Genomic DNA, 18,495 nt, shown 5'->3' with positions numbered 1-18,495 from the left:
TTTTGCACTTCCTTGCACCTCTGTGAAAAGAAGACATCAGCTTCTTCTTTTACTAAATTGGGGGGCTTTTGAGATTGATTGCTGTCCACGGGTATGTAATGATATTTGTGATTTGACCACTGACTCCACGTTGCACTTAGCCTAGCAGCACACCGTCACATTAGTGACCACCAGATTCATTTTGCCTAGTGACTTTATTTTAGCATTAGCCACCGCCACATTAAAATCTGCAAGTATTTTTTCATGCCCACGTTATACAACGTGCTTTTTGCTCATGTTTTTATTCTGCATGTCTGCGTGTTCTTTCTCACCAAGGGCTTAGGCTGATAAGAATGTACTAGGATGATGTTTATGGTACCGCAGGGAACGATTTTGTTTTGAGAGAGGGCACCTTGGGATCTTGGCCAATTCTGACGTGTTCCTTTCAACACTAACCTGAAGTAGCCAGCATTTCTGGATAACAAGGAGCGAGGGGGTTCTAGAAATCTCCTCTCTGGCTTGTTTAAGGTATGTAAGAGACCCACGATTAACGGTGGGGAGATTCAGAGACTTCCGTCAGGATTTAGACGTCAATGCCTGACATCCTGTGACACTAGATCTCTCTTTTGCAGAGAGGTCTCCCCCGGGGACTTTTGGGAAAGGCAACATTTGGGCTACATTGGGCTATTTTAATTGAGCTGGGGGTGCCAAGTATTTTAAAGTCATCACAACACTATGAAGGGGTGAGAGGGATTCCCTGTCCGACCTCCCTTAACCAATGAATCATCACACAAAAAGGACAGGGAATGTAGTCAAGTATCCAGACCCGACTAATTCAAAATAATTTTTTTAATTAGTCGGGTGTGGGCACTTGACTACATTCCCTGTCCTTTTTGTGTGATGAAGTATTTTAAAGTGCCATTTTGGGGTCTGGCCACCATTTTGTCATAGGTGACACAGTGACCAGTGCGTAGGAGGTAGTGGAAAAAAATTGTGCTTAGCTGTTGGATATAGTGTTTGGTCCTTGTGCATAGCTGTTGGATATAGCGCTTGGTCCAGTGTTTAGCAGTTTGGGTTAGCATTATAAAAAAAAAAAAGAAAAAAAACAAGAGAACAAAGTGGGTGAGGGTTCATAGGCCATACCTACATAGATATTGCTTGCGTTGTTCAGGTGGACGGTGGCGTGGCGGTATGGCCGCAAACTTGTCCAGAAGGCGCTCCAGCTGCTGCAGGAGGCGCGGCACATGGACTTGGTCCAGGAAAGTGATCTGGAGCACCTACGCCTGGCCAGGAAGGAGTCAGGTGGAGTGGCGGCAGCCATGTGGGCCTGCTCGCCTCTGGGCAGTCCCGGAGTGCAGGGGAGCAGGTAAGACAGGGTGGGCTGGGGAGGGGGCATGGGGCCAGTGGAGGGGGGTAGCGGTGCGGCCTAGGAGCGCACACAGTCCCACTGCTTGTAGTCGAGGAGGTCGAGGTAGGGTCAGGCAGCAGGGAGGGTGGGCCGCAGTGCGAGATCTGTGTGTATCCCTCAGCGCAACGCGAGGCAGGTGGGGGAGTGGGCAGGCCAGCTCTGAGGAGGTGTGGGGGTTCAAAGACCAGGAGGTGTGAGGGGGTGGGGTTGGAGATCGGCATGCCCCTGTGGGGTCAGGATAGCAGATGTTGGGAGCGCAAGGGGGCAGGAGGACATCCCGGTATAGTTGGGGACAGAAGCTGGATGTGCAGCAGGATGGAGAGGGGGAAGTTTGAGGGACATAGAGGAAGAATCATCGAAGGGGGAAGGCAAGACTCTGCTTTCAAGAAAGTGGCCCACAATGTTAATATGGAGTGACGATGAAGGGGAGGGGGGGTGACGAGGACATGGGTGATACTCCATTGAGGTCCAGATTGCGCGAGCGGGTTTACGGTAAAAGGGAAAGTGGGCCTTTGGGGAGGAGCACTGTAGAGGGCAGGGGTGGGTGGGGGGAGGGCAGCAAAGTGGAGCTGGCGGGGGACAAAGCATGTGCGTCGCAGGGGTGGTCAAGGGCCAAGACAGGGCGAGCGATCAAAAGGGTTAACACCGGCACATCAGACCTATTTTGGCAGGAGGAGGCAAGAGAGAACAGGTGTGACCCAGGCGGGCATAGTGAGGCTCGGCGACCTTGGGGGGAAGAGAAGGCAGGGCCACGAGCGTTCGGCTGGATAATGCCACCAGTGGAGGACGGTGCATGGACATTCCTGGCCACGGACGCTCCCCAGAGACCGTGTGACGCTAGGGTTTGTGCGCCCACCGGCGTCACAGTTTTGGGGTGAAGCGTCCTGGCACATCAAGGGGGCATGGAGGGCTGGTTGTGACCCTTAGATTGATGCTATGCAATGAGGAGCCAGGGCAGTGGGTAAGCAGGAGATCAAGGGACTTATGGCGAGTTACATAAGGTGAGTATGAAGAGGCGCGTGGGAGACCTCCTGTTAGGACTACGATGAAGAAACTGTGGAAGAGGAGGAAATTAGGGGGGACGGGGGAAGGGGAGAAAAAATGGTGGTGTGTGTAACAATGTGAGTCAGTCATTTCAGGCACCCATGACATGGAGGTCAAAGTCAGCCGGAGGCCCGAAGGACAGAGCCCAGCTGGTTAGGCGGATAGCACAGGAACGGCTGCTGTCCTTGGCACCAGGTAAGGGCATGCATAACAAGAGGGCGGGTATGGTATCAGTTTCAATTGAGGCAAAGGAAGGTGGGGGCTTCAGGGAGGCTCATTTGTAAAAAGGCATTTATGTATCAGACAGGGGGGGGGTGACGGGAGGTGACGGAAGACAGGTCTACGGAGTCAGAACAGGAGACAGGTAAAGGTGAGGGGGACAAAAAATCTGACGTGGATACAGATAAGAAGGACATGAAGGGAAAGAAATTGTCTTACATGGCCATTCGCCCGAAGTTCCCGGTTATCATTGAAAACTGGACGGCTGCCTTTTTGATATTTGCGAGTGTTTATTGCGAACGTTTTCTGGGAGACATGCCCTTATAAACTGCTATGGGAACAACACTCCCTCAGCGTCCAGGACGGGACAGAGACAGCCCAATTTTGGGGGACAACAGGGATGGCAAGGAACACTGAAAAATCTGGGAGGACAGGGACCTGCGGGAAAAAGCTCATACTTCGGTAAACGTTGAGAGATTACATTTTTGGTTAGCGCGGTATGACAAGAGAGAGGATGCTGAAGTGCTGACGTAGGGCTTTAATCAGGGATTCAGGTTAGGATACATGAAACCACGAGTACGCAGGTGGGCTGAGAACCTTAGATCTGTGAGAGGGAAGGAGGAAGTAGTAGTACGTTTAAAGCTGGAGAAGAAAGTGGCATAAGGTCGCTTGGCAGGCCCTTTTTCTGTGTGGCCCATGAAGGACCTTATGGTATCACCTTTTGGGGTTGTGCCCAAGAAAGAGGCAGGACAATAGAGACTTACACAACATCTATCATGGCTGGAGGGGTCATCAGTGAACAATTTTATACAGGAAGAGCTGACCAAAGAATCATACGCGTCTGTGGACGTGGCCATTGACATGGTAGAGGCGTTGGGGGCTTGCGCACTGATGGCAAAAACTGACATTGTCAGCTTTCTGACTGTTACTTGTACACCCCCAGGATTTTGAGTTGTTGGGAAATCAATTTGGAGGACAGTGGTTTTGCGGACAAAGCACTGCCAATGGGTGGCTCCATTTCTTGCTTGTTATTTGAATGTTTTAGCACATGCTTGCAATGGATTTTCACTACCATCACAGGGCATAGAGAGGTGGCTCATTACTTGGATGATTTTTTCTTTGCTGCCCCAGTGGGTTCTATGAGGTGCGCAGAGGTCATACAGCAATTTAAGGACATTAAGGGGGATTTGGGAGTGCCCCTGGCCCCTGAAAAGATGGTGGGGCTCGGTACGGCCTTATTTTTGGGGAGGAATTGAGTTGGATACGGAGATTATGATGGCTTGCCTACCAGAGGAGAAGAGCGGAGGTATGATATAAATGATACAGTACATGTTGGGTAGAGGCAAGGTGACAGTGGGAGGCGTACAACTATTGTTAGGGCACCTTAATTTTGCTTGTAGGGTGGTAAAAGCAGGAAGGACATTCTGTAGACGACTGGGATTGGCTTTAGCAGGACAATCCTTGCCTCACCATCACGTGCGTCTCAACGCAGGTGTGATGGAGGACTTGAGAATGTGATGCTCATTCTTATATTCCTTTAATGGCATACTGCAAAAGGGATGCACAAATATTTTCTGACGCAGCAGGAGCATCTGGCTTTGGCATATATTGGCAGTGCATGTGGTGCGCTGAAGAATGGCCAGAAGAATGGAAGAATGGAGGTCCAAGCATAGCATTTCTGGCATTGTTTCCACTAGTTGTGGCGGTATATTTATGGGGACACATGTTGGAACACAGGAGAGTGTTGTTTGGGATGGACAATCTAGCAGTCGTGCTGGTAGTGAACAGGCAGTCTGTGAGAGACTTACAAGTTTTACAACTGTTAAGGGTATTTGTGTTAGAATGCCTCCGTCGGGACATTTTATTCTGATGGATACAACTACCTGTGTATTCCTCATCTTAGGAATTCTCCCAATCCGCCAGCATTCGATGGAAATTTTCTTCCTAGCTCCCCACGTCGACGAGGACGTCACAGTTGCACAGTTCCGCACGGGACTCCGTCTGACATCATCGTGGCAATAAGAATTCCTCGCTGGCGTACTGACGCCAGTTCCCTTTTTCCGCGTCTTCAGCATTAACTGTTTATTCCTACCTCTTGGCAGTTACTTTTTCGAGGAATTGTTGTAGAGCGTTACAATGTCTTCACCGAAAAAATCGGGATTTAAGCCTTGTAATGAATGCGGGGGTTGCATGTCGGTGACGGATCCTCATGAAAACTGCTTGTGGTGCCTGAGATCAGACCACGAAATGGAGGAGTGTGTGTCCTGCCAGCACATGAACCTGAACGCCTTGAAAGAAAGAGAAGCAAAGCTTTTCTTGGCAGTAGCTAAGAAGGAGCAGAGAGGTCACCGAAGATCAAAGGCGAGGGAGACATCATTGCATAGATCCTCGAAGTCGCATAAGAAGCACCGCCGACATGAATGTCGTCGTCGTTCTTCCAAAGATAGGTCTCGGTCTCCTCTGAGACGACACCGCACGGCGTGGAAGATCAGCCCTGCAGTGTCTCCTCAGCCTCAGAGTCCACAGCCTTTTCTGGCGCCAACATTAATTGAAATCTCCGAGACCCCAGAGAGCCCTATGGCTCAGTTTTCTCCTGGGTCTACTCATGATCAGGAGTCGGGTGTACAAGTATCGTAGTCGGTTCAGATACCTGAGGAGGAGCAAAGGTTTTCTGCATTCCCAGCTCCGAGAGGGGATCCTTCAGCAATCCTCAATGCTATATTAAGCATATTTAACAGAGCTATGGCCCCTTCTGGTGCCCCTGCTGGTCCCACAGGTCCGTTGGCATTCATGCTGGGGTCGCCGGCGCCATACAAACAGGCTCCATTTGTACCCTTTTTTCCTGGTGAAGGTGCTGGCTCTGCACTGATGACTTCACCTCCTCTACCCGGATGATGGTGCCAACGGCACCGTCGGAGTCGATACCGGTGCTGGATGGATCCCGATCGACCCACAGTGTCTCGCCTCCCTCTCCTCCACCGGAGAGGCCTTCTACTTTGACACCAGCAGTGTCGACGTCGGCTAATTCTCTGTTGGCGCCGCGTTTGGAGTTCAGGCTGAGGTCGAGAAGGAAGGCCTTGAGACTCTTGGAGGAGCGAGTATCAACAACAGCTGTTGCAGGAAGGGGAAATTCCTGAGCCTTTAGGTGACTTTCAGGGCCTCAACCCTGCCAGTGGTCTGGATACATCCCCTGAGTGGGATTTCTCATCCCCTGGAGGAGAACTTACAGCGGAGGCAGCTTCTTACTACAGTGTGATAAGAAAAGCTGCTGAGTTTTTGGACCTACCATTACCGACATCGGAGATGAAAACAAACATTTTAACTGAGGTGTTGCATCCATCGGCTACATCCTCTGAGCCTCTCCTCCCTTTTAATGATGCCCTTACCAAGCCCATTTTAGAACTTTGGAGGAAGCCTGTCACGACTCCAAAGGTTTCCAGGACTGTGGCTAGGAGCTACAGAGTTGCTCCAGGAGATCTGCAGTTTCTGTCACAACATACAATGCCTGAGAGATTGGTGGTGCAAGCCTCTTGTTCTGCACAATCTGCTCCTGGTTCATTCCTTGTGACTCCATCTGATAGGGAGTGTAAGCGTATGGAGCAGACAGCTAAGAAGTGCTTCTCCCCGGGCACTGTGGCCTTGAAGTCTCCCAATGCTACGTGTGTGCTGGGGAGGTATATCCATGCCCTGATGGACTAGGCAAGTGCTGTTGTGCCAAGATTGCCTTAGGATGTGCAGGGGCATTTTGATGAACTCCTGCTGGACAGTGAAGCAGAAGCAAGGCAGATCATTCAGTCCGGCTTGGACACTGCAGATTCGGTTGCCAGGGCTATGGGCACTTCTGTAGCAACCAGGAGGCATGCATGGCTCAGAGGTTCTGGTTTCTCCTCTGATGTTCAGGCTACGCTGATGGACCTTCCTTCTGTGGCGAGAAGTTGTTTGGGACCAAAGCCGACTCAGCTTTGAAATTATTTAAAGAAAGCAGGGCTACTGCAAAATCTTTGGGACTCCAAGCTTCATCATCTGCACTCTTTAGGTCTTTTTGAAGATTCAGGTGTTTAGGTCGTGGGTACTCTTTTCATGGAACGACACAATCCAACGTTCAGGAGCCTGCCAACCCTCTCTACAGATCTCATAGGGGACGTGGGAGGGTTAGAATGCGAGGAGCAACTCAGCAGCCTTCTGCTTCATCCTCTTCCTCTGGGGAGCCCATCAGGAAAAGCAGCCCTAGTTTTCTCTCCATATTCCAGCATGTTTTACCCATTGGGGGAAGGCTGTTTCATTTTCTCCACAAGTGGGAGTTAATCACATCGGACTCTTGGGCACTGAATATAGTGGGAAAAAGGTTATGCCCCTCCTTTTCAGGAGTTCCCCCTCCCAGTCATTCGTTTTGCACAGAGGTCATCTCCTGTTGTTTCAGCAGGAGGTGCAAGTCTTTTTATTAAAAGGTGCAGTGGATTTGGTTCCAGAACAGGAGAAGGGTCAGGGATGTCATTCAAGGTGTTTCCTGATTCCCAAGAAGGATGTCGATTGAGGCCTATCCTGGATCTGCGGATTTTGAATTGGTTCCTCAAACAGGAGAAGTTCAAAATGCTGACCCTAGCTCAGGTACTTCATGCGTTGAACAAGGAAGACTGGATGGTGTCTATCAACTTGCAGGATGCTTATTTCATATCCCTATTCTGAAGTTGCACAGGAAATATCTCCGGTTTGTGGTAGGGTCTCAACACTACCACTTTGAAGTCCTTCCTTTTGGTCTTACTTCCGCACCTCTAGTCTTCACGAAGGTGATGGCAGTGGTTGTAGTGGACCTCAGATGGTTGGGAATATCTGTATTACCTTACCTGGACGATTGGCTGATCAAAGCCAGCGCCCCAGAGCTCGTGCTGCATCACATGCAAGTGACAACCCAGTTGTTGTTCAACCTGGGCTTTACAGTAAATGTGCCCAAATCTCACCTGGAGCCCTCTGAGCGCCTCCTGTTCACAGGGGCAGTACTGGACACAACATTGAATCGGGCCTACCCTCCTCCTCAGAGGATTCGGGACATTCAGGCGTTTATGCCAACGTTTCAGAATGGAGCAGCTGTTCCAGTCCTAAAGGTCCTACGTCTGCTCGGTCTGTTCGCTTTCTGCATTCTGTTGGTCACTCATGCACATTGGCACATCAGGGCTCTCCAGTGGTGCCTCTGCAAGCAGTGGTTTCAACACAAATAGAATCTCAAGGAGTCTATAACGATCTCCAGAGACACTGCAGTAGATCTATGATGGTGGGCTGTGGATGGCAACCTTTCCCAAAGAAGGCCGTTTTGTCTACCACCTCCCGTGGCCACGGTCATAAGGGATGCTTCCACTCTAGGGTGGGGAGCTCATCTGGAGGACCTGGAGATCAAAGGTCATTGGTCTCCAGTGGAACAGATGTTTCACATCAATCTATTAGAATTACGGGCAATATGTCTGGCTCTCAGGACCTTCCTCCCATCTCTTCATGGTCAGTCAGTTGAAGTCTTGACGGACAACACTACCACAATGTGATACAACAACAAGCATGGAGGAGTAGGGTTGTACCTTCTTTGCAGAGAGGCTCTGCAGCTCTGGTCCTGGGCACAGGACCATCGCATTTGCATAGTACCAAACCATTTGTCCGGAGTCCTCAACATACGCGCAGACAGTCTCAGTCAGCCTTTCTCGGACGATCAAGAGTGCCGTCTCCATCCAGACCAGGTTCTTCACATCTTCCGGATGTGGGTATTTCCACAGATAGACCTGTTTGCCACTCAGGAGAACGCACACTGCCTGTCCTTCTGCAGCCTCCAGTAGCTGGTGCAAGGGGTGTTGGGGGACGCATTTCAGATGTCTTGTTACGACCAGTTGCTTTATGCATTTCCCCCATACCTTTGATTCCTCGAGTTCTGAGGAAGATTCACCAAGATCGGGCTCAAGTCATTTTAATAGCCCCAGATTGGCCAAGAAGGGTGTGGTACAGGGTGTGGTTCTCCAACTCTCCCTGTGCCTGCCGCTCCGTCTCCCTTACAGGGTAGACCTCCTCTTGCAGTCATAGGACAGGTTCCACACCCCCACCTCCAGAGCATGCACCTTCATGCCTGGAGACTGAACGGGGCAATCTGAGTTCTTTTTCTCTCCCTCCAGAAGTGGTAGATGTTTTCTTATCGGCCAGGCGACACTCCACCAGGACGATCTATGCTGGCAGATTGGCGAAATTTGCTGCTTGGTGTGGAGAGAGACAAATTGATCCCTTGAAGGCCACATGGGGGTAGTGCACTGGTGACAGTGAAGGACTATTTGTCAGCACTGTCGACCTTTCTTTGCCTTCCTGATCAGCCTTCCTTATTTAAGTCCCCTTTAGTTCTTAGGTTCCTTAGAGGGTTAACTAACAAGTTGCCTCCCACTTCCCTTGTAATGCCTCAGTGGGATTTGAATTTTGTTCTTACTTTTTTAATGGGTTCACCGTTTGAGCCTATGCATTTCTTGCCCATTGAGACTTTTACTTTTTAAAACAGTTTTCCTCACAGCTATCATGTCTGTGAGTGAGCTTCAGGCTCTTAATGTGAAACCTCCTTTTACAACCTTTCATGCTGACAAGGTGATGCTGAGAACCAGGGCGCCTTTCCTTCTTAAAGTGGTCACTCCCTTTCATCTGGGACAATCTATAACACTCTTGCCCTTTTACCCTCCTCCCCATCCTTCAAAGGAGGAGGAAAGACTGCACCACTTGGATCCAAGAAGGGCTCTGAGTTTCTACATTGAGAGGACAAGAGACTTTAGAATTGATGATCAACTCTTTCTTGGATATATCGGTAAGATGAAGGGCAAAGCCGTCCACAAAAGAACCCTTTCAAGGTGGGTCATTCTTTGCATACATATTTGTTATCCACTAGCAAAGAAAGTTCCTCCTGAAGGCATTAGGGCCCATTTCACATGAGCTAAGTCTACCACTTAGGCTTTAGCTAGAGGTGTACCAGTTGTTGATATTTGTAAGGCGGCAACTTAGGCTTCCCTCCACACTTTCTCAAAGCATTATTGCTTAGACTTGGAAGTTAGGAGGGATGGCCATTTTGCACGTGCTGTTTTGTAGGACTTCTTGGTTTGACGGGTTGGGCACCCACCTCCGAGTGTGGGACTGCTTTGGGATTCTATTCATAAGGTGAGGAATCCACAGGTAGTTGTATCCATCAGAAGAACAAGTTACTTACCTCCGGTAACGCTTTTTATGGTGGATACAGTAGCTACCTGTGGATTCCTCACAGTCCCACCCGCCTCCCCATTGCCTGTCTGGTCATACCAAGACTTATTTTATTATAAATGTATATATATGTTTTTGGTGTTTCTATATAAACAGTTATTGTAGTTTATATTTGTATTTGGATTGGTATATATTGTTCTTGTGAGGTCGGCATTCACCTGTTCGCCTCTAAAGGATGGAAAAAATGGTGAAACTGACGTCAGCACACCGGCGAGGACTTCTTATTGTCACGGTGACGGCAGATGGAGTCGCGTGCGGAGCCGTGCAATTGTGACGTCTTTGTCGACGTGGGGAGCTAGGAAGAAAATTTCCGTTGAATGCTGATGAATTGAGAGAATTCATAAGGTGAGGAATCCACAGGTAGCTACTGTATCCACCAGAAAAAGCGCTACCGAAGGTAAGTAACTTATTCTTTAGGGCACAGCATGTCCTGGGAGTGAACAATGACATTGCAAATGCTTTGTCTCGTTCACAGTGGGAGAGATTCCATGGTCTAGTCACGGACGGGGACCTGTGCAGGACGGAAATGCCAGACGCGTTGTGAAGCATAGACAACAGAGGATGATTTGCTTGGTGGTGAACGCACTGGCACACTCCACGCAGAGAGCTTACGCGAGGGCATGGCAGGAGTTTTTGAGGTCTGGGGCATGTAGGAGGGGCACGGAAAAGGAGAGGTAGGAGGATGTGGTGCAAATTTTCATGGACCTAATGGAGCGAGGTCAGTCCAGGAAAGATGTTGTGGGGTTACCCGCCGTCAGCGGGGGAGCTGGGTCATAGGATTCTTGAATGTTGGGCTAAGGAAGGGGGTCAGAGAGAGAGGGCTAGAAAGCCATTGTCCTTGATGCTGTTAAAAGGGTCATATATGTGGATGTGAGAGCGGTGACGTTGTTTAGGGCCCTTATGGCTTGGATGTTTTTTGGTGCATTTCAAATCTCTGAATTGTTGGGGTCGAAACAGAGGGTGGCATAACATGGAAGGAAGTTCAGTTTAGTGATCAAGTCATATCTATAAGGCTACAGACTTCCAAAACAGATCAGGTGGGGAGAGGAATCAATGTTTTCCTCAGGCGGTATCCTATGCCTACGATATGCCCCCACTCCTTGGGAAGACAACTGCAGGTTTACAGTAATGATCGGGGGCCGGAATTCCAGCATGCAGACAGGAGGAATGTCACATCATATCAGCTGTTGGTGGGTATGAGGAAAGGACTGACAGTAGTGGGATGAGACGCAGTGCAGTTTGGAACTCATTCATTTCGGATTGGGGTAGCGACAGAGGTAGGGAGGCGGGGATGGAGCAAGGATGAGTTAATAGTGCTGGGTAGGTGGAAATCAGACAGCTTTAAGAGGTGTGTCATAAGTGGGGGACAGTCGGGGTTGGGTGAGTGATCCTTATGATCTTTTTTCTCCTCCCACAGGTGTGGTGCCAGGTCTGGATGTGAGGTTTCTTTCTATCTGGATTGTGGGCCATTCCTTCTAAAGTGGGCCCAGCGGCAAGCAAGGAGAACGAACACAGGAGAAAACCTGGGGTTGGACAGGGAGCTGTACCAAGTACGATGGGACAGTAAAGGGGGAATGAAGTGGCAGGAATTGTTAGGGCGTTTACAGAGGGTGACAGTCAGGGGCGTTTGTCCAGATGTCTTCTTATTACACTTTGCAGAGAATGACCTGGTGACAAAAACAAGTTTAGACCTAATGAAGGACATGAAGAGGGACTTGCAGGAGATTCTTCAACAGTGGAGAAGGTGTCACAAGATTTGGACAGCATTTGTTCTGCATCTGGTCTGGAGGGGGGCCAAAAAGCTGGGGGCTATTGAGCGGACGAGGAGGAAAATCAATAAGGAAATTAAAGGATTGTGTGCGGCACGAGGAGTTACATATTTGGAACACAGGGACCTTAGGTTTAAGGATGTAGAACTCTTCAGGGGGGATATTGTCCACTTGTCATTCATGGGCATGGACTTGTACCTACTCCATATGAAAGATACACTGACAGAGCTTTTGCAGGAGCGGTGAAAATTGGGGGGGGGTGGGCAGAAAAAGTCAATTGCCTTTTTCCTGGTGGCAGAGGCAGAGAAAGTTCAGATGCCAATCGAAATAGGTACAGATAGGGAACCTGGCAGGACACTTTGAGAACCGAAGGGGGTTGGAAAACAGCAGGACAGGACAGACAGGAAGGAAACTTGGCACTAGGAGTTATGCTAGTTGCAAGTTCAATTGTCAGGTTGCATTAGGACCCAGTTAAGGAGACAAAACTGGTTCGACGGGGAAAACAGTATTAAAAGATTAATGTAGTAAGAGACGGCAGGGTTAAGATTAAGGAAGTGGGTAGGGGAGGGGGAAGAGTTTTGGCTAGGTGACTTGGCTGTATAGTGAGGTGTTAGCTTTGTAAGGCAAAGGCCAAGGTTTTGTTAGTTGTAAGTGTTGGAAAATGGGTTATTGATAAGGGCAGGTAGGTACCTACACCTAGCAACAAGCCACTAACCTCCACCTAGGTACAGTTAGGTCTCAGTAAATTAATCCCAGCTCAACCCTTGGTAGCCTGGCAACGAGCGTCAAGGCTTAACTTAGGAGACAAAGTGTAAAGCATTCAAATATCACAAAACAGTAATTAAATAAAACACAGGAAACAGTTTAAAAATCCAAAACCAATTTATAAAAATAGTTTATATTTTTATCTTTAAAATGACACAAAAACGATTAAAATCGGTTCAGGGGAACCGGAGATATGAATTTTTAAAGAATTATTACTTTTCTAGCGCTTAGAAACAAAAAACGCCAATCGGGTCATCTGGTTGCCCCTCGACCGGGGCAAAGTCAAACTTTCAGGCCGACCGCGATGGAGCCCTGCTCGGCTACAGGTCGCGGGAGGCCTCGGTTAAAAAAGTTACCTTCTGACTTAGTCTTTATTTTGAAGTTTTTCTTCACCGGGACGAACCTGCCAGTTGAATCCGACCTCCTGGAGCCCTTGTCCGGATACGCGATGTGGGTTTCCTCGGTGGAGACTTTTACCTTCGGACTTAGTCGTTTTTTCGAGATGAAAATCCTTCGACTGGGGTAAACCTGGATCTTGATCCGACGTCCATGGAGCCATTCTCGGATACGATGGCTGGGAGGTCCCGGTCAACTTTTTACCTTCGGACTTAGTCTCTTTTTTGGATGTTTTTCTTTACCGGGACGAACCACGAAGTCAGGCCGGGTCGCGGTTGAGGCAAGCCGGCTAGAATTTCCGCGGCGGGTCGGTCCCTCTCTGGAGCTTTTTTCCAAAAATTCTCAAATCTTTTCCAAACTTCTGGGGCTTCACCCAGATGTTCTTTTAAGGTTCTTTTGGGGTCCACAGCTCACCCCAAGGGTCCAGAAGTTCTGTGATGGTCCTTGGGGGGTGCAAACTTCAACTTCCAGAATGCACCTGGCGCAAACTCCTTTTTGGCCACTGGACAGTGGTCAGCTGGTCGCTTTCTTCAGGAGTTGGTGCAGGGGACTCTGGTTAGCAATTTTTCACCTGTAGCAAACAGGGAGTCCCTCCTTGAACCAGTTGAAGCCAGGCAAAGTCCTTCTTGTGGTGAAGCCCAAGTGTGCAGCTGGTGCAGTCCTTCTGAGTGCAGGTTCCAGGTGCAGGCCAGGGGTCCAGCAGGGCAGTCCTTCTTCTCCTTAAGTTCTTTCTTCTTGAAATTTGGTGGGGATCTGAGGTGTGGGGGCAGGTCTGCCAGTTTTATCCTTGCTCCTGGGTGAAAAGCAGGGGGGCCCTGGTTCTCCAATCAGGGACAGGGTCGTCCCCCTGTGATGACCACTTCCTGGGAAGTGTGGCAAAAATCCATCCCAGAAGGCAACAGCTCTAAAAATCCAACATGGATGAATCTGATTTTTGGAGGTTACATCTGGCTGAGCCCACCCACTGGTGTGGCTAAAAATCATAAACACACCCCTCTCCTGCCCTCTCCTAATCTAATCAAGGGGGCACCTAATTGTCTGGGGTTGCAGGATGTGGGGGTGTTGCTGGGTGCTGCAAATGTCCTTCTCTGCCTTTGAAGACCAGTTTGGCAGCCCTCCCCCTTCCTGCCTCACCATCTGCTGAGGGGAGATTCTCTCCCCCAAGCACATTCCTTTGTGTGAAGCCAGGCCACTTCACACCTCATCAAGGCAGCCTGGCAGAAGCTGCTGCAGGCTGGCCAATCAGAGCACAGCAGCAAAAACAATGCAGAGCTGAAATTGGCAACTTTTTAGGTAAAGTCTAAACTTTTTACCTGGACAAGTTATATTAAATCCAACAACTGGAAGTTGTGGGATTTATTACAACAATCAATTTGATACCAAATTCTTGGTATGTAACATTTAAGGAGACTTTAAAATTTAAAATAAAGTCTGCCCATTCTAGCCTATGAAGGCCATTTACTTCAATGAGGGAAAAACGAATTTGGCTGTTTTTACCTCACCAGGGCTTATAAATCTATTTTTATAAAGTCCCTGCTTATAGTTACATGGCACCCAGCCCTAGGGGCACATAGGGCACACCTTAGGGGTGACTTATATGTAAAAATAAGGTAGTTTAAGACTTTGGAAGTACCTTTAATTCCAAAGTCGAATTTGCATATAACTTTAATTTAAAAGCAGCCAGCAAGGCAGGCTTGCTTTTAAAATGACACTGGGCACCTCAGCAGTGCACCTAGGTGTGCACCACCTATGCTGTGGTCCCTAAACCTACATGCCCTACCATATACTAGGGACTTATAGGTAGGTTAACTTAGCCAATTATAATTAGCCTAATTTGCATATTCATTTTACACAGAGCACAGGCCCTGGGACTGGTTAGCAGTACCCAGGGCACCATCAAAGTCAGGAAAACACCAGCAAAAAGAGGAAAATGGGGGCAAAAAGTTATGGGGCCTCTGCAATCAGCCCTGTTTTCTCACATAAGTGCACCTGTGTCAAATAAAGCGGCCTTTTTCACACAACAAAGGGTGTCATGGTGTTGTTCCCTCTTCCCCATTGGGCCCCGGGTGAGGGAACTGCTGAATGCAGAGAGGTCTCCCCCCCCTGGAGTTTTAGGGAATGTGGTACAGCCCAGGGTGACATTTGGGCTTCGTTGGGCTATTTTAATTGGACTGGGGGTGCCAAATTTTTTGGGGTGACATTTTGGGGTCCAGCCACCATTTTGTCATAGGTGACACGGTGAGCAGTGCGTAGGAGATAGTGGGAAAAATGTTGTCCCCCCTTTCCCACCCCTTAGGATTAGGAGAGAGTGGGAGACAGAGCGGAGAAGTGTGTGGATCAGGAGGTTTCTTTTTAGGAGAACGGGTGCACGGGCGACGTTGTTGTAAGTTGTCGCTTGGAGCAGGTGCAGGCGGAGGCAGAGAATGTTCACATGCCAACCGAACTAGGTACGGATAGCGAACCTGGCAGGACACTTTGAGAACTGAAGGGGGTAGACAAAAGCAGGACAGGACAGACAGGAAGGAAACTTGGCATTAGGAGTTATGCTAGTAGCAAGTTTAATTGTCAGGTTGCATTAGGACCCGTTTAAGGAGACAAAACAGGTTTGACAGGGAAATCAATATTAAAAGATTAATGTAGTAAGAGATGGCAGGGTTAAGATTAAGGGAGGGGAGAGGACAGGTTAGGGGAGGGAGGAGAGTTTTTGATAGGTGACGTGGCTGTATAGTGAGGTGTTAGTTTTGTTAGGCAAAGGCCAAGGTTTTGTTAGTTGTAAGTGCACCTGTTTCCAATAAGGCAGCTTTTTTCACACAACAAAGGGGGTCATGGTGTTTTTTCCTTTTCCCAACAGAGGTTTGCACAGACAGAGAGACTTCCACAAACAAGCATACAGAATTGCGAAGATAGAGTTGGAAAGATAGATACGATTATAAAGTAGATAGACAGAGTTGTAAAGGTAGATGAACAGACAGACAAAGTAGCACAGGTAAATGGACAGGCAGCCAGGGAGAAAGACAGGCAGGTACATATAGAGAAGAAGTTTCAGAGAAAAGAATTGTAATACATATAAGCAGCACTGAAAACACACTAAGAAGCCATCCAAGCAGGACAATAAGATTGGTTTACAAGTGTAACAACATACAAGTGCACTGTAAGCAAAATAGAAATCCATACAAACAGGCCATATGAACTAAAATGGTTTACAAATATATTGTTAGCCGTCAATTAAAATGCATATCAGAATAACATACAAGAGTGCAGATGCAAAATGCACTTCATTGCATGCATACTAAAAAATTGACAACTTCATAAAAACAGTGTCAAATGGACATTTGTATGCTGAGAAATAGATACAATCAGAAAAGAAATAAAGGCAAAGTCCATTTCAAAAGGAATTTACAACCCCATTACGGCCAACTGATAAAGCTGGAAGATGCCAGGTGCACCTCATTGAAGAGCTGAACAAAAGCCTTCAGCTTTCATATCAGATTCTAAACACAAAGGCAAACCATGAGCAAAAAATTAACAACAAAAACTCTAGCACTAAGTAGAAAGACCTTGTGTGCTGATGCCCACCTAGTGAAAGAGAAAAATGCAGTCACTCAAAGTGAGGTTGCCCAGTAACTGAAGGGGACTGATCACCCACACCATGCTGTATGCTGTAGAGGGTGGAAGCAAAATGTGAATGACACACTAACAGACCAATGGATAAAGTCAGCTGACTGAAAGGCTCTTTAAATAAGTATATTATACATATTTTTTTTTAAATCAAAAGATCTTGGCCAACTCGAGGCCTAATAAGGCAGCAGTCAAATATGGTGACTGCAGGATAAGTGCCCATTTTTGCAAAGTTTTCCATAGCACTTTAACCTTTCGCTTTATTTGCATTCAACATCCATCGTATTTACCTTCTAGCTATCTATTTGCCTGGTACAGAAAAAGATGGAAGAAAATGCATGGTTGCCGAAAGGCAGAGGCCCTCGTTTAGAAACCGTTAGATCTGCGTTAAAGATGGGGCAAACAGATTACACACATTTAAAATGTTTCCTGATTTAAGTTCCCGTGTTATTGTTGCTTTACAAATGCGTGCTAATACTGTATTGTACGTAGATCAACTAAGACTGTTAGCAATAGGAAATGTGGTGTGAACCCTCCATCGATACATGTTGAAAAACGTGCAGAAATACTATTTCCACCAGATATTATGGATTTGTAAAGACATCTAGAACTTCCACGAATCATGTTCATAGCAGTGAATCAACAGGCATATGTATTCCACAGTAACAAAGGGAGCGCGCTAGTTCCAGGAGCAGGCTGTGAAAAATTCCTCCTTAATGTGTCCGGGCAATTACATCCCCTTTTCACAAGGACGAAACACAGCCAGCCAACTGGGAAGTAACGCCCGTGTTCCTAGAAGCAATCACGCGTAATTGTACCCTGCATAATTCCTATTTGCATGCTGCTCAGCCGACAAGCCGGACAGATCGGTAATTTCAGAACACGGAGCACATGTTCCAGACGTGAATTTACCTCCTGGGGAGCCCTCGGAGTAGTCTTCCTTGGGTCCCCCAAACTGGTTGATGTGCTGCAGCGCCTCGGCACTCGTCAGTCGCCACGGGCTCACACTTTGCAGAGTTTGGTAATCCAAGTCACACGGAGATTCGAAGTGGCAGTCAAAGTCTGAAAGTAGGTTGTACCAAGAGAAGGCGAGAGAGAGTGAATCAGCATTTTAATGATAACGCAACAGCTATAATAATATTAATAATAGTAATCACCGTAACATATAGATAGTAACCAACACTAAAAAAATACTTGCAATAATATACGTAGTTCCTTTCTTCGAGGACATTTACGCGAAACATCTTTCTAGTCAATCATTACACAATTGTGTGCACAATCACTATATACATTTATATACTGGTCGTTCTCTGAAAGTGTATATATTTGCATTCATTTTGACAATTAAATCAAATAGAGAGCATCCTGTTTACTCTGGATAATTGGTGCTACATATTTCCATGAACAGTTTTTTTTATTTTGCGAATGATAATGAGCGAAGGAGAGCTACAAGAAAGAATTGTAAATGTGGCAAAAGCTTTGCGCCTTTATATTATGTGTACTTGACAATGAGCTCCTGAGTTCACTTTAAGTATGAACAATCGGTCCTGTCTGAACAGAGTAACCAGTGAGATTCTGTAGTGTGAATATTTCTGCTTTTGAAAATAGTTATTCAGGGGTCCCCAACCTCTTCTATAATACCAGCTACTTATGGTACATAAGAATTACCCCGAACTACTAAAATTATATGGGCCAGATTTAAAAGGCCCTAGCTTTACAGAAGCGTCACTTTCAGTGATGCTCCGATGGCGCTTTTCACTGCTCCATATTTACACTTTTTGTGGTGTTACGCATCCTTGTAAATATGGGCTCCTTTGATGCAGTTTTCTGAGAAAGAGGGGCGTGCGATGGGTATTTCTGTGGGCTTTCCATCACAACACCCATTGTTTTTGACGCTGCCGCAGATTTATGAGAAATCCACCTGGGTGGCATTAGTATGGCAAAACGAGGAGGAATGCTTTTATTCCTCCTTGTTTTTTGCTTTTTCTATGTGTGTTGCATTCTGCAGCACATATAGAAGACGCAAAATGCCAT

At 47.6% G+C, this 18,495-nt stretch overlaps 1 protein-coding gene across 1 annotated transcript in view; it reads right to left on the bottom strand.

Annotated features, from left to right (window-relative positions):
* Nucleotides 1–18,495, bottom strand: part of ALK (ALK receptor tyrosine kinase) — a 2,590,648-nt gene that overhangs the window by 1,917,407 nt on the left and 654,746 nt on the right. The window contains exon 3 of the mRNA XM_069233821.1: nucleotides 17,374–17,523. Within this exon, the coding sequence (XP_069089922.1) occupies nucleotides 17,374–17,523 (150 nt within the window). The remainder of the gene's footprint in view (nucleotides 1–17,373; nucleotides 17,524–18,495) is intronic.

Source organism: Pleurodeles waltl, chromosome 5, assembly GCF_031143425.1.
Source record: "Pleurodeles waltl isolate 20211129_DDA chromosome 5, aPleWal1.hap1.20221129, whole genome shotgun sequence".
NCBI classification, from domain to species: Eukaryota; Metazoa; Chordata; class Amphibia; order Caudata; family Salamandridae; genus Pleurodeles; species Pleurodeles waltl.
The sequence above is the reverse complement of the archived record's forward strand: the minus strand, read 5'-3'. Positions and strand labels throughout refer to the sequence as shown.